General features: G+C 39.8%; 1 protein-coding gene across 1 annotated transcript in view; it reads right to left on the bottom strand.

Moving 5' to 3' along the window:
• Window positions 1-23,772, bottom strand: part of POLR1A (RNA polymerase I subunit A) — a 35,542-nt gene that overhangs the window by 11,035 nt on the left and 735 nt on the right. The window contains exons 2-25 of the mRNA XM_068402642.1: window positions 22,175-22,379; window positions 20,946-21,095; window positions 20,749-20,856; window positions 19,457-19,542; window positions 19,238-19,347; window positions 17,147-17,233; window positions 16,366-16,468; window positions 15,746-15,908; window positions 14,389-14,562; window positions 14,062-14,184; window positions 13,028-13,255; window positions 11,148-11,402; window positions 10,561-10,752; window positions 9,583-9,726; window positions 8,943-9,126; window positions 6,896-6,978; window positions 6,620-6,778; window positions 6,181-6,279; window positions 5,140-5,292; window positions 4,872-4,954; window positions 4,011-4,176; window positions 3,265-3,486; window positions 859-1,073; window positions 59-226 (exon numbers count right to left, since the gene is read on the bottom strand). Of these exons, the coding sequence (XP_068258743.1) occupies window positions 59-226; window positions 859-1,073; window positions 3,265-3,486; window positions 4,011-4,176; window positions 4,872-4,954; window positions 5,140-5,292; window positions 6,181-6,279; window positions 6,620-6,778; window positions 6,896-6,978; window positions 8,943-9,126; window positions 9,583-9,726; window positions 10,561-10,752; window positions 11,148-11,402; window positions 13,028-13,255; window positions 14,062-14,184; window positions 14,389-14,562; window positions 15,746-15,908; window positions 16,366-16,468; window positions 17,147-17,233; window positions 19,238-19,347; window positions 19,457-19,542; window positions 20,749-20,856; window positions 20,946-21,095; window positions 22,175-22,379 (3,660 nt within the window). The remainder of the gene's footprint in view (window positions 1-58; window positions 227-858; window positions 1,074-3,264; window positions 3,487-4,010; window positions 4,177-4,871; window positions 4,955-5,139; window positions 5,293-6,180; window positions 6,280-6,619; window positions 6,779-6,895; window positions 6,979-8,942; window positions 9,127-9,582; window positions 9,727-10,560; window positions 10,753-11,147; window positions 11,403-13,027; window positions 13,256-14,061; window positions 14,185-14,388; window positions 14,563-15,745; window positions 15,909-16,365; window positions 16,469-17,146; window positions 17,234-19,237; window positions 19,348-19,456; window positions 19,543-20,748; window positions 20,857-20,945; window positions 21,096-22,174; window positions 22,380-23,772) is intronic.

Genomic DNA, 23,772 nt, shown 5'->3' with positions numbered 1-23,772 from the left:
AGCACTATCACGTAAGTGCCAAAACCAGCAAAGGAGCCATTGAGAACAGATTTCTCACCTTGGAATACCCAATGTAACATTCATTTCACCTCTGCCAGCAAAGTGGAAGGTGTTCAGAGTCATCTGGGTGGAAGGTTCCCCAATACTCTGAGCTGCAAGAAGACCTACAGCTTCGCCTGGGTCACAGAGAGATCGCTGCCACTTTAAATACAACAAATCCTTTAATCTGAGGACAGGAAATAAGAAGAGGTTTAGCTCAATGTAGTACAAAATAAAGAACTCGGATGAGACTGAAACATTGCTCAGTTCAATAGTTACCTCTTTCAGCCAATTTCTGCTGGATAAATACACTCCAGAAAATTGTCTATCCCAATCTGATCTGACAAACACAGCCCATGAACACAGAACTGGGGCCTTGGCCAAATTGTATTTTAGTTCTGCTGCTAATTTCCAGAATATTAAAAGACAGACCATGTACTCCCACTTGCTCATCTTAACTGCCTCACTAACTCCAAGGTGTTGCAAGAGCATATTTTGCTTGTAACTGTTACTGTAAAGAATTATTTTATATGTAGGGCAACAGCAATACACTGCTGTTATTCCATAAAGCCTTTGCCAAAGCCCTGAGCAGCATGGAAAATTCAGGTTTGGAAGAAACAGATAACCAGGGCCCCTCTACTGCACACTAAGCACAGAGTCTTCAGGAACTGTTCTGAAACCCACTACTTTGTTTCACAAAGGTCACAACAAAAACCAAGAGCTGATAAAGACTTTTCATCTGTAGCAATTTCAGTCCAAAAACAGATTTTTTTTTTTTTTTGGCTCAGTGCAAAGAAGTCAGGACAGAGAAGTTACTACCTATCAGAAGAAAGTGCTGGGTGCATGTAACTTCCTCTGTTCTCAGATTCCCATTTGTTGATATAATCTTCTACTCCATTTTCAAACGTTTCTGAAACAGATGCAAAGTAAGTATCTGGACGCCAAACACCAAGGCTTGGGTCAGGACACTTATTTGTCTTCTTCAGGTACTTTCTTCGTTTCTTCTCATCTAGTTCATACCACATCTTCAATAACTGGAAATAAGAGGGGATTTTTAAGCAGGCTGGTTTATCCGCAGTAAAACCAAACCTAAATAACACAGCAATCAAGCAACAGAGGAGGAAGATTCCCCGCATAAAACTTAAGGTGTATGTAACACATAGCTAGCAACAACTCAGCTACAAATACAGCGTTCTCCATTTTCTGATACTTACACTTTTGATCCCAAACGATTTCAAGGTTCTTTACAAGCTTGAAATAGTCAGACTTATCTATCCATAGTAACTACTCCAGAACCCAGTGAAATACAGCCCTCTTAAGAATGATTTTAAATTGGGAGTGAACCCCATCAGCATTCTTAAATCTTTAGTTCTAGCTGACTACCACCTCACCTATCTAAAGCTGGCATGACAAAGGAACATCTCTGATTTTCAGTTGTTGACGTTCAAGCCCAACAGTCCAGCAGAGATCTTAAACATAGCTTGCATCTTATGCATGCTGATTGATTTTATTTCTATTCTTCAGTTTGCTAGTCTTTCAAGTAACATTTCAAATGCTGCATTAAATAAAGGAAAAAGTTAATACCTACTTTAAAAAAAATCAATACAGAAAATGAGCTAAGCCTATCTTTTACATGCCTTGAGGTTTTATGAAGGAGGAACTGGCTTGGAAAATTGGAAATCTGTCCACTGAGCTTTACAATATACTAAGACATACATAAAATGTACCTATATCTACTTCCTATTGAAAGAAAAAATGAACAGTGAATGAATCCCCAGGCCAAATTGTTTTGAACATTATCAAAAGTGCCAATAGCAACACAAATTCAGCATAGCTGAATAAATGAACCAGTGATTAGGCACAACATTTGCAGACAAGCTCACAGAGATATATATCTCAACACCTTCAACTTGGAGTTTCATGCTAACTGTCCACGTTCTACCAGGGTAAATTCCTCGTGAAAGCAAGGCTGTGAAGCAGCACCTCTTTGCATTTTGTGTCCATACACACAATACTCATTAGAAGCCATATCATATAGATTAGTGCCCTGATGTACAAGAGGCTTAAGCAAGAGTACTTTTTTGAAACACTAGGCAGGGCTGGCTCAGCTCTCTGATCTTCATATTTAAACAGGCTCTCATCCAGCTAGTAGTATCTGTCCATCCAAGAGAGATCTACTCTGTGTATATGAAAAAAAAAAAAAAAAACAAACAACCTACTACCAAACAAACAAAAACAATCCCCCCACTCAGAAGCCTCTCGCTGTTCGGAGATGCAGCAGTGTCTGAGCCCGGGCATTTCCTGATGAATGGGACCAACCACTACCATGAGCCCAAACCATCTTGAGGATTTTGCACATGCTTTAGTAAAAGGGTTTTCAAGGTTTTTCAGCCAGACACGAACTGGGCATGGTGGCATTGCCTCCTGCACAGGCATCCAAGTGTCGAGTTGCATTTGAAACGCAACAGGGATCAAAGTGTTTGCTGGCTGTTCAAAGTTCAGCAGGTGCTGAAAACTCCCCATTCACCTTATGTTTCCTTCTCCACTGGGGTATTTTGGGGAGTGGGGTCCAGCAGATGATTTGCTGGGATGGTGGCACCCTGTACTTGGCACTGGTGAGGCTGCACCTCAAATACTGTGTGCAGTTTTGGGCCCCTCACTACAAGAAAGACATTGAGGTGCTGGAGAGAGTCCAAAGAAGGGCAACGAAGCTGGCGAAGGGTCTGGAGAACAAGTGTTATGAGGAGCAGCTGAGGGAACTGGGGGTGTTTAGTCTGGAGAAAAGGAGGATCAGAGGAGACCTTATCGCTCTTTACAACTACCTGAACAGAGGTTGTAGTAAGGTGGGTGTTGGTTTCTTCTCCCAAGTAACAAGCAATAGGACAAGAAGAAATGGCCTCAAGTTGCGCCAGGGAAGAAGGTTTAGATTGGATATCAGGAAAAATTTCTTCACTGAAAGGGTTGTCAAGCATTGGAACAGGCTGCCCAGGTAGGTGGTTGAGTCACCATTCCTGGTAGGTATTTAAAAGACATGTAGATGTGGTGCTTAGGGACATTGATTAGTGGTGGACTTGGCAGTGCTGGGTTAACAGCTGGACTCGATCTTAAAGGTCTTTTCCAACCTAAATGATTCTGTGATTCTATAAAAAGCCATTTTAAAAAAATCACTGAACTCTGCAACTTTTTTGAAGGGCTCGGTCAGTCAATTGAATTGCTTTGTGGTACCTGTAAAGTAGCAGGATCTCTTCCATTTTTCATTTCTCCTCCTTGAATCTGTGCTTTTACACTTGCCATTTTCTTTTGGGAAAACATCAGAAACCCTCCTTCTCTTTGCACAGAGTTTTGGTGCCTGGCTCGCCACTTCCTGATGGCTTTGAACCGCTGGTTAGCTTGGTGAGACTCCATCCTTGCTAAAGCTTCATCCAGATGGTTTGTCTTCTGAATTACCTAGAAGAAAGTTATCTGTATGATTATTCTTCTCTCTATGCTCACTGTAGCAGAAAAGGCAAAGCAAACCAAAAAGGTCATCTGCTGCCACTCAAAATGTTCGCTGCAGTAAAAGAATTTTAAAAATTGGTTTTCAACCCAACTGAGACAAAACTTCTTATATCTTTATGCGACTACTGCCATTCTTTAATAACCAGTGATGATACTGGCAAAAGGAAGTTAATCAGACTTGACAGACTGAAGAGTAAAGTCTCTGTGTTGGAACCAACTGCAGAGTTAGAATAGACGAGAACAGGAAGAGTGCTTGGTGCTCTGTTGCAATTGAGACTGCTTAAATTATGCCACAGACTTAAGAGTCACTTCCTTATTTTGAATACAATGGCAAATAAAAATGTAGGTTATTCTGAGAGTGACTGAGAGAAATAACTATGCCACTGGATCCTTAACACATATGCCAGATGTTAAACATGCATTTCAGTCTTCCCCTTCAGCCCATATAAATACTTAAGACTCAGGTGTTCTACCTCATAGTTTTCTGCAATGAAAGGAAACTGCTCGGGTTGTAAGAACTGAGTTTTAGGGATATCAAGCCCATCTTCTCCATACAGAAACTGCACCACACTGCCATCGCTATCTCGTACAGTCAGGTCATACTGAACTACCAGTCCTTCCAAATGTTTTATAATACACCTGTTCCAAAGGAAAAAGGAAAAAAAGTGCTGTTAAGAGGCTACAAACCAACAAGGATGATCTAACTCTCATATAAATGACTGTTTTCATTAATATCTTCAGTGCACTTAAGGGCTGATCAGGAATTCTGGAAGCAAAATATCATACAGACATGACACACAGGTAAAATGTGTAATGATATTGCAAAGTTTTCTGCATGTGCTCCCGCCAGCTTTTTTGGACTGAAAAGACTTGAAACGAAATAGCAAATTACTCTCTATTTCTGCTGTCACTCTAAAACAGTTGTCTGAAAGAGGGGAGCATCCCTCCTTTAGAACCCCTCACTACCCTCAAAAAAAACCCAAAAACATCTATATACTGGAGGTGTTGCTTGAATAAAGACGAGGGCCACGCAATGTGGTCAATAAAAACTAGAGCTGCCTGGAATTTGTAAATCTGTACTTGTACCAGAGAAAAAGATTTCTCGTTGCTGCTGCTATGCGCCAGAGAAGTTAGAGATGATAACGTTCCACTTGGTCTAGTCCTCTAGAAAGTCGGCCTTAGAACAAACATTCACCACTCAGACAGCAAACACTTTTCTAAAAAGCAAGTACAGTGAAGTTAATCTAAGCAATACAGTCTACAGTACTCCACAAAAAAACCCAAACAAACAAAAGGACCTTTTAAAGGCTCAAATTCTAGACCAAGCCTCTTACCTTTGTAGGTATCCAGAACGGCTGGTTTTGACAGCTGTATCCACGAGACCTTCCCTGCCAGCCATGCAGTGAAAGAAGAATTCCTAAACACAAGCACACCACCATCAGCATTCTGCTGAGAAGTAAACCAGGACTGGTAGTTTATGCTCTTTCTCAAAAGCTACATATGAAAGTAGGGTGAACAAAGCTATCTATAATCACAGACACTGTATTAAAACACCAAGATTTAAATAAACTTCAGGATAAGCACAAGCAGTATTAAACTTACAGAAGGTCTGATCCCAGTGAGAAATCTGCCAGTCACAAATCCTCCTGAGCTAGGGGAAAAATCATAAGGCTGGAAGCATGGCAGTGATTTGCCAGAGGCCATCAGTGGGGGTCTTCGACCTTCCAGCTCAATCTGGCCCAACAAACAAGAAATCTAAATGTGGACAGGAAAAAGGGAAACATCACTTTTCCATTCAACTTTTTGCTCACATAAGTTCAACAATTTTTCTTGAAAAACATAGTAAAAAAATTTAAATGTTCACTAACTGAATGTTAACATGTTCATTAAATGTTCTTGCTACTGATGGGTAGAAAAGATGTAGATCTCATTTGGTCTTTTTAAGTTATTCCAGCCCCTGACTCATCCTCAACATTTCCATTCTCATTCTGTATGTTTCTTTTAATACAAAGAGATGTGAAACTGAAAATATCAGAAGTATTTTAGGTCCCTGCATTACCCTCACCACCTCTCAGCAGTGTACTAAAAACAGAACAAAAAAAAGCCACAAAAAACCCCCTCTCCCTCTTGAGCTTTGGTCATTCTCTCTCATCAGAGACAGAATTTTACACGGCCTCTTTTATAACGTTTATGGCTTGGTGTCTGTATTGCAGAAGGCAAAATGAAAAAGCATCCTTGCCATCTCTACCAAAATCAAAGATTTAGTTGTTCCTGTTCAGCTGTGGAAGAAGTAAACAGAAGGGTCAGACCCCAACAGAGGCCAGGAAAAGTTCTCTTTCTCCTACAGTAGATTTGTTGTGTGTATGATCTGCAGCATTCCTGCTAACAGGAAGGTCTGCTGTTTCAACAAATCCTAATGTACTAAGAACTGATGCAAAAATAGAAGGTTATAATGGAAATTGACTCTCCTGCATCACCCACTGAGGTCTTTATAACATCCTTCTCAAATTTTACCACACCAAAGGCTCAGAATACAAATCTTGCTTTGGTATTAGATATCCACACAAGAGCTTCTCAGTAGCTTACAGTCTAGGACAAATCACATCACCACCTGCAGCTGCTAAGTATTCTAGCTGCCATTACCTGCATTGTATTTACAGTGGATCCTTTGGCTCCTGACTGTACCATCAACTGCAAATTGTTCTCTGGAAAGCTCCTGTGGAGACCAACGGGCATACAAACCTACAGAGTTGTGGTGGGGCGAAGGGAACAAAATCAAACCATTATTAATAAAATAATAAACCAAAGCAATTCCTGTTGAAAGCTTTAAGAAATTGAAACCATGACTAACCACAAACATTTTTATTTATAATTTTAAAAGCATCTTGAATATTAAGCCATCTTCTCATTCAGGAAGGACAAGGGTGAGGTGCACTGGCAAGGCAGTATGTGAAACCTCATGCTGGGGACAGATGGAAAGCTTTAGCTTCCAGAACAGTCAGGCAGCCCTCATCAACATTAAATTAACTTAATAAGAAAGTCTCCGAATAAGATTAGTATACACAGATGCCTCAATACCAACCTTGTTAACTTCATTGTTGTAATTGTTTACTTCCTCCTTGAATTTCAGATCAACCATGTTGAAATCCCTCTGGTCTTTGCAGAGATGGGCATCCTGCCATTTCCCTTGGACCTCCTCACATGATGCTGTTTCTGGCAAATTAAGAGCAGCTCTAACAGCCTGAAAGTAAAACATGGGGGTTTTTAGGTGCTAAGCAGACATGATTAAACAGGGCAGGATTTTAAAAAGTTTTAATTGGGGGGGGATGTATGTGGAAATTCTGCAAAACAGACTTACTTCAATACCATGTTGGCTTGATTTTTCAATGATTTTTTGTCTTTTGTGGTCTGCTTCAGGTTTCACCAAAATATCTTCAATCCCTGTTAAAGGAGGGAGACAGACCACATAATGACCTAAACTGAAAAAGAATTGAGGAAGGAACCACATTTGGTGTCAAGGAACTTGAGAGCAAGGAGCTGGAAAGGGAAGACACAATTAAAGAGATAAGAATCATTAAAATCAGGCTAACTGCAGTTTGAAAAGAAAAAAAAAAATTCTGAGTGGTTTTTGAGGGAGAAGGCATAGGCTGTCAAAAAAAACCATGCAACATCAACTAAGCTAATTATTAACGGTGCAAAATCAACTCCCTAACTTAAGAAGTCTTAACCTCAACACTGTCTATAAAATCGTAATCTGTGGGCTTGCACAAACAAATGTTACAGGCCAGCCACAGCAAACTTTTTTCTCTTCCATCCACTTCAAAGTTCCTATTGGCTGAACTTTGCAGCATCTGTAATTTTGTAGCTTTTTTAAAAACGTGAACTAAAAATACAGACCCTTGTGAGACAGGACCAGGAGAACAACAACTTAGAACAAAGCAAATGTTGGAACTCTAACTCCTGTAAGCTGTAAGGAGTCCTGTGAAAGTCACTAAAATAGTTACTAAAATGGCTGGAGCACATGATGGATGAGGAGAGGCTGAAAGATGTGTTTGTCTTTTAGAGATACAAGGAAACACAATTTTTTTCAAGATGAAAATATTTTGACAATGTGTATGATCAAATGCTGGCACAGGGACCCAGAGAGGTTGTACAATCACCGTGTCTGGAGCCATTCATGACTTGACCAGACACAACCCTGCACAAGCTCATCTGGCAGGACTTGCTGTGAGGAGGGAGCTGCATTAGATCCCCTCTGGAGGCTCCTCCCAGGTTACGTGTACAGCAGTTGTAAGGGGACAAGTGGGACACCTTACTAGTGAGTTGCACACACATTTACAAGGCAAAGGAGCCAATGGCCCTGTCGCATGTCCCTCTGTTTTCACTCTTTCTGTCCAGTCCTGCTCTCCTTTTCCCATTACAACCTTGTCTCCTTCTCCTGAACCCTACTCATCTCATCCCAAAGTCTCATTTTGCTCAGTGCTGAATCATCTCATCTTCACCAAATCCCTGCTTCAGTCCCACTTCTCTTTTTCTGATATTTTAACTGTCTAGTGATCCCAGGTTCATTATCATAGCCTAATTATTTTTTGCACCTTGCATATTTTCTGTGTCTTACAGTCAATTAATCACCCTCCTCTCTTCAACAGATCTTCCTCCCTTTTTCTCGGCTCACAGCAGTCTGTTGGTTCCTCACTACTGCTGTCTACCAGTCGACTGTCTACGTAACTCTAAGTGATCATATTGTGCCTTCAGATAAGAGCCAATTTAAACCCTCCTGTTGCTATACGCTGTAAATATTTCATTAGTATAAAAACATCTTGTAAAGCTCTGTACGGTAATATGAAATATTTCAACTATTGCAAGAAGAGTACAATGAGGGTCAAATTTTTGTTGCCTGCCAAGTGGGTTTTTATATAAGTTTGCAAAGCTGTAATGAAAGTCAAACATTTACCAAAAGATTTATGGTAGAATGAGATATGCAAGACTTGATGAATAACCCCCCAAACTTCTTCCATCTCACTTTATCAGTTTTTCTGGTTTCTACGCAACAGTTCTTTTTCAGAGAAGTAAAAATAAGATAGACTCACAAGGGGTTTTGATCTGAACTGAATTTCAAACACAGACATTTAGACTGTGTACACTTTGACTAGGCAGGACAAAAGAGAGAACTTGATGGACATACTCAAGATTATACCTTCTCTTTATGCTTAGAAGGCAAGCTATACACCAATAACAAAAAAATGATGAAAAAAAAGGTTGGCAAACAGCTATCCCACTCAAGGACAGCCTTGTGAAACTTTATTTACAGAAATTTTAGCATGTATTGTGCCCAACAATGTCTGTTTCATATCTCAGGAGGTGCTGCACTACCGCACTGATGAGTTAGTCCTTGTGTTACTCACCCATTGTAAATCCCCTGTACAGCTGAAGATAAGCAGTAAAGAGGCGTCCCAGACACGTCAGCACTTTCCCACTAGTTTTACCCCCATAGATTTCATAGCAACAGTGGACCAGGCCATAGGCAGAGCTGCCAAAGTGAGCTTTGTCCAAGACTCCACATAGTAATTCCCCATTTCTAATAATAACCTGAAGAATAAAACACAGCTATTCAGGAAAACAGAAATTTTGATCTCATTATGATCTGTACACGTTTTTCTGTGTAATCTACATGAAAATAGGTTTAAGGAAAAAGTTTAGAAAGCCCACACATTGGTGAACAGTTAAATATGGCCAGATTATCTATACTTCCAGAATTTATAGTAGAAATAGAACTTCTAACACTATCTGTATTTTTCCCATCTATAAAGTCAAACAATGAAGACACATGGGATAACAAAACCAGACAGAATCTGTATCAGTCAGGATCAGAACAGAGTTTTCCTGACCCCCAGGCCTACCCTCTAATCACCACCTTGTGGCAGTAAGAGTGGCTCAATGTCTGTTTTAACTTTGTCATCCCCCTGCTTCCCTTCCCATTGCTCTATACCCAATTTCATTACGATACAGCCCAGCCCAGCCCCCAGAGTTGCTGCCCCAGCATACCTGAGATTCACACATTGAATCAAGATTTAGACACCTGTTTGCAGGTCCCTTTACCCAGGCTCTTCCACCAATCTTAGCTTTGCCAGTCAAATTCAGTGGGATGTGGTTTTCTGGAATGATGTTTATTAACAACGTAGAAACAACCTATAAAGAATCAGGAAGAGTGGCAGGAACTATTTATTTCCTATATTCCCTTCTCACCGTAAAGAATTTGGCATGGAGGAGAAAAGCAACACCCTATACATATTTTTTTCACTGACAGCAAAGCTTTAAAAGCTCAGAAGTCTGAAGTTTACAAGACAGGAGTATCCTCTTGCTACTCTAGCCTCTGAAAGATCAATGAGCTGAGACACATAATTATTCAGAAACATATTATTGGAAAAATCCTTGGTGCCATTAGTGATAAATATATATATTTAAAAAAAAAAAAAAAAAGTTGTCTATTGGGTTTTACAGGAAAAACTGGCAGAGAATTTCCCCTACTCTGCTATGGGACATAATACTTGAGTTGAATGTTAAACTCTCATAAGTAGCCAAAAATGGAGCATCCACTTGGGCTTCCCAGATACTACATCAACCTAGTGATGATCTCAACCACAAAGTCAAAAACCAAAGTATTTACCTAAAACCTTTAAGTTCAGAGATTTAAAAGCACTGACTTGCATACTTAGTGAACTGTCAGCAAGAAACTACTTCCTGCGATCAACAAATTCCTTCTCTGCTCCCATGCCTGTAAACTGCAGCATTATACTTCTATCTGCAACACTCTTCAGAGCAGCAAGTAAAAGTACTATTCTAACACTGTCATTTTGAATGAAAGTCAACTCTCGTAGCTCCAATAATACACAGTAAGATCTAAATGCTGTTGATTAGATGATGGGAACTGGCTTTTCAGCAACTCTCAGTAGCACTGCTTTTAACATTAGCATTCTGCTTATTTTGGAACCACCAGCATTTTTTAGCCCAAGAAATTACTACCTGCTTTCCTGTCCATAATCGCTGTGGTTTCATAATGGCAGGAGGAAAGATTTTAATTCTTCCTTTTTTGTCTGTTAGTCCTCGGTAAACAAGCTCCATATATTGCTCTCTGGTGAAAAAGCAGCCCCGGATGGTCATGCTGACTCCAGAAATCATGTGATCCTGGATCAAGCCAGGAAGCGGCTTCCCATCCTAAAGAGAGAACAAGAAAAAGGGTTGGGGGGGATAGTAAGTCATGTGCTAGCAGCTCCCAAAATTATTCCAGCTGGCCAAAAGCACTAAAGTCATTTGTAAAGAACTCGTCATCACAGCACAACTCTCTACTAAATCTCTTCTGGGCGTTGACATCAAAAGGAAGGGGAGTGTTTGGCTGTGCTGGGCCTTCTTTAGACAAAGAGAACCACAAGTGAAGACAGAACAGAAACCAGGAATAAATTTTGGAAATAAATTAAAATTAAAAAAAAAAAACAACAAAAAAACCAAGCAATCTCATTTATCATTAGTCAAAATAAAAGAAACAAACAAACAACACAAAAAAAACAAAGTGATTTCACATAGGAATAAATTTATCTGACAGTTTTACTTACCTTTGGAACCAGATACTGTTCATCAGTAAAGGCTAAAGTGTAGGCTTCTGCTCTACCCAGCTCACTCTGTGGAAAATGGGCGTTCATTTCATCACCATCAAAATCAGCATTGTAAGCCTTGCAGTTGGCATAGTGAAGCCTCAGCACTTTTTCTCCAGGCAGGATCCGGGCCCGGTGAGCTTGGATGGAGGGTCTGTGAAGAGTGGGCTGGCGGTTCAGCAAAAGGACATCTCCATTTTTAATGTGTCGACAAACCTGCAAGAGAATTTTGGTTGCTGCCTATAAGGCATTTCCATACATGCCTCTGAAAAGCATCCAAAACATTTTCTTTCTATTACTAACATTCTGCACAAAACTTCGTAAGAGAATCAAGACTACTTGCCCCTGAACGCCCTCTGCTCTCCACCAAACCACAGTCTAAGGCTGCATATCCTCCATTAACTCCCAGAAATCCCAGTGATCAAACCATGCTAACAGCATGCAAGCCACGCTCTACCAATCTCTCCTCTCCCTTGGTAATATAGGGATCAAAGACTGAAAAAGAAAGAAAATTATGCCATTTGTAAATGAGAAACTAAACTATTTATCCAAAGCCCATCAGGCTGAATTGATAATACCTGTCACCATACAACCAGCACTGGACACCCTAGAATAAGGTGATAATATGACCCAGTAGCTGAAGCAGAGGCCAAGGATCTCTGAGTTATAATTTCAGGTCTGAGTACAACACAATATATTCTTATCTGGAACAGTCTCTCAAAACAGTCTCATCTTAATTTCCCTGTCAGTAACACCTATACATCCATTTAAGTGATTATCAACAGGAGTACGATACACTGCTTGTACAGTCTAAATAGTTATGTTTACGCTGTGACAGGTTCTGAGAACTGACATCACAGAAATACTCAGTCTTAAATCTCTACCACACCTTTTTTAGAGACAGGGGTATATATAACAGATATTGTGAAAAAAATAATCATCACCAAAATGTTTGCCCTAGCAGCTAAATAATAAGTTTTCAACTCTTGCAAGGGATGGAGATACAGTTATTAGGAAGTTTCAAGGGTTGATTAAGCTCTAGCACAGAGAACTCAAACCCTCCAGCAGCTCTGAAGAAACAACTGATATAAGCACTAAGCATTTCACAAATGTCATTGCCTGTAGAAACAGAGGGGTATCAGTGTGGTTGTTTCTTGTTCTGTCATCTGTAAAACAAGATGGTGATGGGAAGATGGATCCCAGGTTACAGCAGCCAGCACTAAAACACAGACAACTCCTCCCCTGGTCGGTGCCACTACCAGCACGGCTGACACAGAACGGAGGGCTCTACTTTGTACATATTCATGGGCACCCCACTCCTGGAAGACAAGTCACATCAACTGCTTGTGCTGTACCTACTCTACAAGTATATTGAATTTCAGTCTTTGGAACTACCACCAAAAAACCGCTCTAGATACAGAAAAGAAAAGGAAAGAAAGATAGAATTGGCTGAGAAGGGCAGAGAGGCAGGGGGACACAAAAGCATAAAATGAAAGCAGTATTTTATCTTCCGTACTGCTAAGACTTCCCAAGAACAGTCAGCTACAAAAGAAAGACTACTCTCCATCTTGGTCAGATGAATACCATACACTGCACATTAAGAGAAGAATAAATTTCAGGATGGAAAAATGGTTTTTAGAATTTGAAAAAGCACCAAGCTTTTCTTCCCACATCCTCCCCAACCTTTTCTCAGCCACCTACTAAAAGATAAGATAACCCTGCCCTGGTAGTCCTTGTGAGCAAGCCCACTGGAATCACTAGCAAGGACAGTAGTATTTTTATTTTTAAAAAAAAACACCATAGGTGTAGGAGGGCTCTGGTAAGCCCTTTGTCATACTCACAATCTTCAGTCCTGACTGGGGCGCACCTGAAGAAGGAGTGAGGAGCTGCTTAGCTATGGCTTCCCTCTGCGTCAGGCTGTTCGCGCTCAACACTGTACGAGACCCATCTTCATTAATGACCATGGAGGCCCCAGGGTGAACCTTTGGGCCATTGATGACAGCCTGCCTCAGCTCTTTGACATTCCAGGGAGTGACTGGCTGAGGGTATGTCAGTTTGGTAGCAAATACCTAGAAAGGAGGGAAAAGAGGCGAGAAATAACTAGTTTTTCAACTTTGGCTTAAAACAGTACTAAGTCACTGAGAAAGCAGCGTCAAATGTTAACTCACATGACGTAAACATAGATTACTTTAAGTTCTTGGATGCATCTCCTTCTCAATCTACCAAATAAATACATTTCCGTTTTAAAATCCTCTACCATAAGAATAGAAATCATGTTCTTTTTACAATTTTCTACTGCAGTAGAAAAGGAAAACTCAATTAGCAACTACAAAATAAAGAAAGTATGATTTTAGATTCTGCAAACAAACCAACAAATACAAAGAAAAAATGCATTATCACCAGTTCCACTATTTGCAGATAGGCAAGCAGAAAAGATGACATAATGATAATAATTCAGGCTTGGTGTCATCTCTGTGCAGGTAAAAATCATTAAGGATGAATGAAGCTGATGATGTTATTATGGCCTTTTCTTAAAGGCTGCCATAGCTGTTACAAAATACACTGTACAAAGACCACAGGAGAAACAGGATCTACTTATAAAGTTTGCACCAATTCATAATCCCAGGAAGCAAGTACAGCTTCTTCTTTCTTTTAATCCTCTTTCCCAGATGTGGTGTTGAGTACAACTGTAAGAATTTCCTGCTCTTCAATGCTCCTTCTTTATTAACACACAGTGGTAACATACAGCTATGACACACTGGGAAGGAAAGTGTCCAGATGAGTCAGAAAAATCTCTACATTTTAAACTGCTTGCTATGTAGCTGGAAGGGTTACAGCTGCACCAAGAAGAAACACTCCTTTTCTTTATTCTTACCATAGGAATGCCAATCTCATTGGTACCAATGTACATATCGGGGCAAATCACTGATCGAGCAGCAAAATCCACACGCTTTCCCATCATGTGCTTGCGAAACAGTCCTTCCTTTTTCTCCAACAGCTTTGAAAACAGAAGTTAATGCTTAAAATGTGAAAGCATGCAACATCAGACAGATTCTCCAGATATTACAGTGATGAGTATCACGAAAATGCCTGCATACTGACCACAAATATTTCATTTATTTCTTATTCCATCAATTTATCTTGTTTTAACTGTCTGTGACACACGAAGTCCAGAGTCTCTAAGATTCTGCCTGCTACCCACCTGACGAATACCAGGGTATTTTTCCGTCATTAGTTTGTCCATGTCACTATCAAATACAATGTTGACATGGCTCTGAAGACGAATCCAAGCGTTGTACAGCTTATCTGCAAGGCTCTGTCCTGGAATCATTGTCAGGACAGAATGGTCCAGAGATTCACTATTCTCTCCTGCCTCCTACAGAAACAGAAATTAGAAACTTGGACTTAACAAAAAATACCTTCTATTTACTAGGATGACATTATAGCGTTAAATAGCAAATGAAACATTGGCCACTATTTTGCACCTCATTAAAGACACTTATTAAAAAAGTATTAACAATGTAAACTTAACTTTCAAATTATTACAACCAAGTGCCTCAGACAGGTCTGCTGTCAAGCTTTAGGACGTGACTTGGATCGGAGATCTCCAAACACCACAGCTACATATACCAGTGGGATTTTAAAAGATGATTGCTAATCAATCATCTCCTGGTAAGTGACAGTCCTCTTTCCAAATTCCGTGTTACTGGTTAGTCAGCCTGTGCTATGAATCACTGTGCTACCAGAAAGTCCTAATCTTAGATAAAAATAATGTACATCCAAGAGCTTTTATCACAAACATCACTTTATTTTCACAGTCTAAAAGTCTCATCCGAAAACATTAACCTTCTGTCACATCAAACGTTTTAAGAACCTATCTCCACCTAGTGGCTAAATTCCGAGTAACTAAAAATGTTTTCAAAATGTTTTACACTTATGATGTGAATCAAGTTCAGCTGAAACTAAGTCAAGTATCAAAGAACCCTCAATAATACAATTCATGAACAAACAAAAAAAAAGGCATGGTGATATACATTATTATTTATCACTATATGACTGTGTGAACTAGCCAGTAGTAAACAAGCATTGTTACTAATTAATGTTATTTGTGAATTTTTTGGTTCTATTTAGACATCAATGGTCAAAACCAACCACGATCAGAATGGGCTCTACCAGGCTCAGAAGTTAAAGTGGCTTTTTTCCTCCATCATTTTTCATTCGGTGACACGCTGGAAAAGTTTTATTGTGAACTGTTTGTGCTGTACATATTTCATTCTCCAGTAACAGGAGCCCATTACGTCTCACATAGAGCAATCTAAAACAAAAACCATGACTAAAGGGCTCTGCGTAAAATATTTTTCCCTTTGTACCAGGTGGGTGAGTGGAAAAAGGCATGAGCAAAAAAAAAAAAAAGGAAAAAAAAAGCTATGGAGAACATCTCCAACAGCACATACTCCAACAGCCCAGGCAAAAACTGTTACTGGAACAGTTTAAACAGGAGCCTACCTGAACTCGACCCACATATCCAAAAACCAAATAAGATAACCAGCAACTCTTACTGTTTGGATTTCTTCTTCTGTAATTTTTATTGGCTGACATTGTTCTTTTGCCATGAAAACCAAAAGCTTCCGTATCATTTTGGCGTCTTTCATGACAGCCTGCAAGTTCACAGTCTGACCATTCGTAAACACTCGGTCTCCAACACGACTTATGGGACGATACCTACAGCAGATCAAAATTACTTCAGAATACTAAAGCCACCAAAAAGTAGCATGGTAAACCTCAAACATTCTAAGCTAAGTCTTCGATGCATGAAAAATAATCCCTATAAACTAATAGTGAGCATTTAAGAATTCATATATTATACTGGGACAGTCATAAAAGAGGAATGATTCCTTAACAAGAAATTCTACCAGTACTATAGTTATAAAATTCTATAATAATTCAAAATACTAGTAGCAAAACACTTTTTTTTCATAATTAGTATTTCAGTCCTTTGACACACTCATTTGAAGTTATAATAACACTTATCTTCAGTTACTGCTGTGATTTTTTTTTTTTAACACTGACACTTTAGCAGACCACCGTCTGTACTATAGGTTTTTACATCTCCAGCTCCTGCAAAAAGTATGCGCTGAACCCCGTGATTTCTACAAAAGTTTTTTGGGGGAAATTTTACCTTGAAGGCGGAACCACAAGTAGATCTAAAAAAAACATGTCTGGACTGAATCCCGAACTGTCATGGGGATCCGTCCCAGGGAAGAGATAACGCAAAAAGAAACCTAAAAAGATACAACAGAAAAGATAAACAATTTCTCACTGCTATTGTCTGGGAATCTAAACCCCCAGATGCATTTGGTCAATCAAGTCAAAAGAATCTCATAAGTTAAATACTAGTGAGTTTGTTTAAAATAAAGATATTTAGGCGTACTTCAGAAAGCACTGCCATTGTTCTTTTTGGTCACATACCTGATTTTTTAGAAACAGCTCTGAACAGAAATACAGAATATAGCAAAAGAATAAAGCAAAACAGCAGGAAGAAGCAGTTTCCAGCTACTAGCTCTGGCTGATACATGAAACTGCTTTGTTTTTTCCTGGCAACTGCAGACAGATTGAGAGTACAGGGAACTCAAAAGACCGCTAAATACATTCGCAGTCTTTAACCAACATAACCGTGGGGAATAGCAGGTGCAGCTCCATGTGAACATCAAATTCTCTGTAAACAACAATCGCGATTTGTGGGCAGCCACAATTTGAGAATAGCTGATCAAACTATTCAATGAATCCAGCTGTCTGCATTTACTAACTACCAGTCCTCCTGTCACAAAATCTATCTTGCAGCCAGGAGCCCTTAAGGCAAAAGGCAAAGATTTTACAAGGAGTTCATATGGGAACATTTGCAGACTTTGTCCACTAAATGATACAGAAAACAAAGTAACGTTGCTCTTCACAACTATTACCTTCATTCTTCCACAGAGCCAGGATGTATTCCTTGGCAGTCATCGGTGTCAGGTATCCTCTCTTCCCCAACTGGCTTTCATCAATAGCTGAAAAATAAAAAATAAAAATGAAATATTTCTTTTAAAAAAAAAAAAAAAAAATCACAAGAGGTTACTTTGAAAGGTTTTTTTGCTTACAAGGATAAGCACCTTCCAGCTCAGAGAAGGAATGGAAATACATACAAAATATACTGTCTGACATCTACATTAAAATTATCATTATAATGTTTGCTTTGGGAATATGAAACTAACTAAAGAACCGTCCCAGTATGGAAAAAATAAACCATTTCTGTGACTAACAGATATCAATATAAGTAACTGAAACGAAACTCAACTTTAACATCTAAAGTGTATGTTTTATTTGATTAGTGGTGAGCTGGACCCCTTCTTCAAATGATCTCATCCACTGACCAGAACACAAGAGTGAACCTGCAGCCGGGTAACACAGAAGCGGGATTCAAGTATTACCAGTGAGATGAAGGTTCCCATGAAATACCCTACTGGATGAGACAATAGCAACAGTCAGCAATCCATCTATGTTGTAAGTTAGAGTCTGGGCTAGCTGTATTTCAGTGAGGAAGGAAAACACGTGGTTTTGCTACTGAAAAGCAGAAAGATCTTTATTTTTAAAAAAGCCAGAGACTTTAGGTCTCAATTTCCACTCCTCTTGCAGGCCAGCCCCTCGTGTCCCAGGAAAGCCAGAGTACATGACTCCATGAAAATCAATTCTCCCATGACCTCAGGTAAAGTTTCCTCCTCTTCTTTTGGCTAAGGTCCAGAAATCCAGATTTTTCCACCTCGAAACTTCAATTCCCCATTCCTTCACATAAAAAACCTTTCCACCCCTTAAACAGGAATGCATCGAGGTTAAAAGCACTCCCTTCAAGATTCAATACAATGAGCAACCGTGACGCAGACTATGTAGAATGTACATAACTGTATAGTCCATCCCATTTCAGAACATACGATACTGCACTATCATGAAAGTAACCAAGCAGTGTTACAGCCTTGGTCTTTGAACACTGACAGGAGGAAGATAATTCTTACCTGGACTTCAGCTGTGAATGTTAACAGAGACTGTGAGAATATGCCTGGTTTTGAAGCTTTCTGTGGTAAGGCAAGGTATTCTAAATCTGGCAACTCACCAGACCTTCTAGAACAACTATTTTCTTCACTAGCATAATAAAACACAGCCCTAGACTTTGGACAGTCCTAAAGGGGTTCAAATACAAAGCCCGAAGTAGTACCTTACAATTTAAAGGAGTGAAATCATAGTTATCACTCAAAAGTAGTAACACTGGGATATGCAAACTTTCCTGCCTTTGTTGAACGTCTTATGGACAGGATGCTAAATGTGTTATGGATAGGATGTTAAAGCAGACACCTGACCTTTCCGCTGTAAAATCCATCACTGACATTGCACTTCTTCAGCCACAACTCCGGAGACATAATCTAGTATTTAAACCACAGACTAGCAAATGTATAAGCTCTCTATATAAATCTTTTCTAAGGGTTAAATAACTCGCACACAAATCCACTTCAATTCTACCTGGTTGTGTAAAGGATCAAGGATATAACAGGAAAAAAGTAAGTTCAAAGTGATTCAAACACTAGGTTAATTAAGCCTGGAAAGTGTCACCTACTTTCTTTTCTGTCTTTTCCTCTTTAAGAGGAAATTCTTCTGTAAGAGTTAGGATTACCTGATTTTCTTTCTGAAATAAGGTTGGCCATCTTCCTCCTAGTTAATTTTTTATCTAGTCTATTTTAAAAATCTACCCACCAAAAATGAACTGTGCCAAAACCACATTAGAGTTGACAAAGATTACGCTTTTGCACTTCTCTTCCTGACATACAGACACTCAAAGCTGCAAAAGCACAGAAGGCTCGCAAATGAAGAAATTTAATGGCATCGGGTGCTCCCAGGCTGCTGAGCTTTATGTTTATTTAAATTTTTTACATGAGTCATAAGCGCACATTCACTGCTAGGATCTGTGAACCTTAAATACAGGAAAATAAGTGCCAACACATTTGAATTGAAGATAAACACTTTACCTGCTGGCTCATCCAGAATGCCTTCCTTTCCTGACTTATGGTACACTGTAGAAGGATAGGTTACTGTCAGCTTGCTGTTATGCTCTTTTCGCACTAGTGATCTCCTAGTTCTTCAAGGAAAAAAAAAGAAAACCAAGAAAGGCAAATAAAAGTTAATACAAGTGCTCACAATACTTAACTTTACACCACCTATTTACTTCCTCATGTAGTTACACTTACTTGCAGTTTGGGCATTTCTTTGAACTCATATGCGCTTTCCAGAACTGTGCTATCAGTGTATTTCTACACTCGCATACGTTTTTTACCTGATAAAGAAAAAAAGTCCACCAAAGCCTTAAAAAAAATTTAAAATATTTGATATGAAGAATTTATTAAACACTATATAATTAATGTTAACAATCAGCATGAACATTATTAGTATTAATGCACACATTGATTTAATTCATGCCTTGATCTCTAGCATTCTTCCATCATCCTCCCATATTTGCTGGAAACATACACCCCCCTCAATGCTCACCACCCTCCTTTTTAAATTTATTTCATAAATAGTCTTTATTTTTCAAGTCAGTACTGAATTTCAAAGCTTTTCTCTAATGATGATCTAAGAAGGTAGAAGATTGATAAAAATCACTTCTTTTGACTGCTCATGAATGTACTATTTACACACAGTGCTTAAGGTTAGTTTTGAAACAAGTGATTAAAGAATTAAACTTGGCTTATAAACAAATCTGCTCTAAGATGTTAGACCTTTAAACATCTTCTTCACTAATAATTTGAGGGGTAACAGTTTTAAACTGAAAGAGGGTAGATCTAGATTAGATATCAGGAAGAAATTATTTATTGTGAGGGTGGTGAGACACTGGCCCAGGTTGCCCAGAGGAGTTGTGGATGCCCCCTCCCTGGCAGTGTTCAAGGCCAGGTTGGATGGGGCTCTGAGCAACCTGGTCTAGTGGAAGGTGTCCCTGCCCATGGCAGGGGTTGGAACTAGATGATCCATAAGGTCCCTTCCAACCCAAACCATTCTATGATTCTGTGACTCCCTTTAACTAAAAATGTACATTAAACTGCATTTAAATGGAAATGAGAATTCAATTACCTAACTCTTTCTAAAAATTTCAGTAAGTAATTATGCAAATTTGCTGCATGCATGAGTTCTCAAAACATATTCTGCAGCCCAAAACAGCTGGAGCATCACACAGAGAAATACCAACATCTGTAGGTAATGTACTGACAGCAGTATCAGATTATTTTTATATGGTATTTACACCATCAAGATATATCCCTACACAAAGTGTATCTTCCAGAAACCTAACAGTTACGCTAACAGCAAATAAAATCTTTTTAAGTTTAATTTCAGTCATTTCATCCAGAAAGCCCTCTAAATATACCACAGTTCAGAACTCTAGGACAAAATCTAGAGTCTATGCAGTCAAAGACTGGCTTTCTTCTGCACATTACTATTTCAAGAGGACAAAACCTGAGATCCCAGAAGAAGCACTGATTGTACTTACATTTGAACACTGATCTCTTATTTGATGACTCTCTAATATTTCCTGAACGTGGCGATTTAACTCTTCTTCAATTTCTGAACCTGTTGCATCTGCATGTTGCTCTAAAAACTAAAAGAAACAGAATGAAAGAAGCTGGGATAGTTCTATAGTTACAAGACTATCAACTCAAAAAGGATGGAGAAATACACAGTACTTGCCCTGTTCAGAATGACTTCAAGATCATGGACGGCATGAAGCAACCCTTTCTCCAGAACCTTCAGCTGACTTAGCAGTAAGTGAACAACAGCTCGAGTACACGTCAGCATGTGACAATTTAAACAAGAACCTCGAATTAGAAGGTACAATTTCTGGAAAGAAAGTGGAAAAAAAAAGTTATCCTGGTAGATATATTACCTTGTACAGGAAGCAAGTAAGCAACAGTCCCGCTCCTCAGACTCTGGAAAGAGCTAAAAAGTACTAATCAGATTAGGCATCTAACTTTCAGAGGACCAAAATAAAGCAAATCCTATCCCTACTGCCAGGAATCCTTTTATATTTAAAAGATGATTCTTTGAAAAAACACCCATGTGACGCACTGAGGAGAAATGTGTAGTTTTACCATCATAAGTAGCTTTCCAAACAAGCTTATAACACCTGTTCTGAAAGATGCACACCAAGTCCATGCTCTTCATTAGGTAACCAACATATTATGTACATGCAACAGCTGTAAAGCTATGAGAAGCACGTGTTTGACTTCTAGATCTAAGAAACCTTGACAGCCCATTTTTTTTTAAAGGAAAACTGATGGATTTCTACATAGCTTAGCATTCTTCAACTCCTTCCTGCTGCCAAGCTTACAACGCTATATTCTTCCATTTATTTGGCACACACGTTAGGTCACTCAGCATATGGCTAGGTAGGTTGCTGGGTCTTATCCACATTGATCCAGTTTTTTGGAATAAATTATCCTGGTATAAGAGCACCTACTGGTCTGAATATACAAACACAGCTATTCGGAGCTCAAACAAGCCCTGAATGTCCAGGAAGCACTTGGAGATCCTAAGATAAAAGTAAGTAGCTGTTTGTGTAAGTTTGTAGTAGTCACTTAAAGGAAACAACTAATAATTTTTACTGTGCCATCCATTTAATTAAGGCATGAGACCCTGCACTTGGTCATATAGTTTATCGATCAACATTTACCCTCTAGTTTGTCAATACTGAGTAAAATAATAGTTACAACAAAGTGTATATTTTACAAGTCTTAGTCTATTTGTATTGAACTGTCATAACACAACTAACTTTTTCTACTACATTTCCTGTTATTACACTTAAACTTAGAGAGAAACCAGATCTTGGCACCTTTACTATTTTCAAGGACTATGAACTGTCTGACAGCTTGAGCACCATCACCCATTTCACCAGCAAGACAATAATCAAGCATACATACATCAAAAAATAGAGGGTTGTAGACAGTCAGAGGCAGTTCTATGTGGCCAAAATGACCAGGGCAGTTGCTGAAGTTCTGCATGCAAGTTGCACACACTTCTTTGGAGTCTGGAGGTCCCAAAGCCAAGTCGTACAGTCCATTAATGGATGGATTCCCCACATTATCCAAATACTGAGGATTTGTTATAGGTTTGACACTCAGTTGCCTGAAGTTGAAAGAAAAGAACAAAAATCAACGGCAGCAAACAGCCACATGATATACACCTGAATGGTACAACTAGCATTGACATTTAGTATCTATACGTTTTTTTTTAATTGATGAAAATGTCTTTTTGAGGGCACTCGGCGCATGCAATGGGAATTTCTGTATCATTGATTTCATTATCTGAGTACAACCTACCTGAAGGGAGGTTGTAGTGGAGTGGGAGTCAGCCTCTTCTCCCAGGCAAATAGCGATAGGACAAGAGGACATAGCCTCAAGCTTCGCCAGGGGAGGTTCAGGTTGGACATTAGGAAGCATTTCTTCTCAGAAAGGGTCGTTAGACATTGGAAGGGGCTGCCCAGGGAGGTGGTGGAGTCACCATCTCTGGATGTGTTTAAGAAAAGACTGGACATGGCACTTAGTGCCATGGTCTAGTTGACATGGTGGTGTCAGGGCAATGGTTGGACTCGATGATCCCAGAGGTCTCTTCCAACCTGATTGATTCTGTGATACAATCATTCATACCACAGCAAATATTTCTTTCACATCTTTAGTCATTCTATTAAGAAGTCAAGTAATTTTGCCTGTGTGACCTCTCAAGCAGTAGGAGAGGTATAAAACCAACAAAAACACCTAGATGATGACAGCTGCACGACCTTGACTATACACAGTACTAACATCACACCAACACTAAAGAAATAGTAACAGCTCTCTAGAACTCCAGGAGCCATCGCTGGAAAAAGCCACAAAAAAAAACCCACTTCAACAAAGATTTCACCTCTGCGATACTTAAGCTGGTGCTAAAATATCTGAACATTTTCCCCCCACTGAAACCAGGAAGGTCTCTTCTGTGCTGGTCGTTCAGGATCAGATCTGGGACCAGGTTTCCAGGAGCGTGCCCACCAAGGAACAAGCCCAGCCTTACTAGCACAGGGCAGAAATTCTTTCCTGTGAGGGTGGTGAGACACTGGCACAGGTTACCCAGGGAAGCTGTGGCTGCCCCCTCCCTGGCAGTGTTCAAGGCCAGGCTGGATGGAGCTGGGAGCAACCTGGTCTAGTGGAAGGTGTCCCTGCCTGTGTCAGGGGGGTTAGAACTAGATGATCTTTAAGGTGCCTTCCAACCCAAACCATTCTACGATTCTCCAGGCTCTGGCAGGCCCTCCTGGCGCTGAGGTGCAGGGGCTGAGGGGGAAGCCAACACACCCCCTCAAGTGAGGCTCCGCAAGACAGGCTTAGCCTTCCTCCTCCCAAGGTGAGTTTATGCTGCACCTTGCAGCCTCTGCCCCTGGGAGCAGGTGGGAATGGCCATACTGCCCCTGACTCCACTGCCAACGAGGGGATCTCCCGAGAGGGCCGGGGCTGCCTCCCTGTCCCCTCACAGATACTTTCCCCCCGCC

The sequence above is a fragment of the Nyctibius grandis genome, chromosome 6 (assembly GCF_013368605.1).
Source record: "Nyctibius grandis isolate bNycGra1 chromosome 6, bNycGra1.pri, whole genome shotgun sequence".
Taxonomy (NCBI): Eukaryota; Metazoa; Chordata; class Aves; order Nyctibiiformes; family Nyctibiidae; genus Nyctibius; species Nyctibius grandis.
Note: the sequence above shows the minus strand (reverse complement) of the source record. Positions and strands in the feature narration are given on the sequence as shown.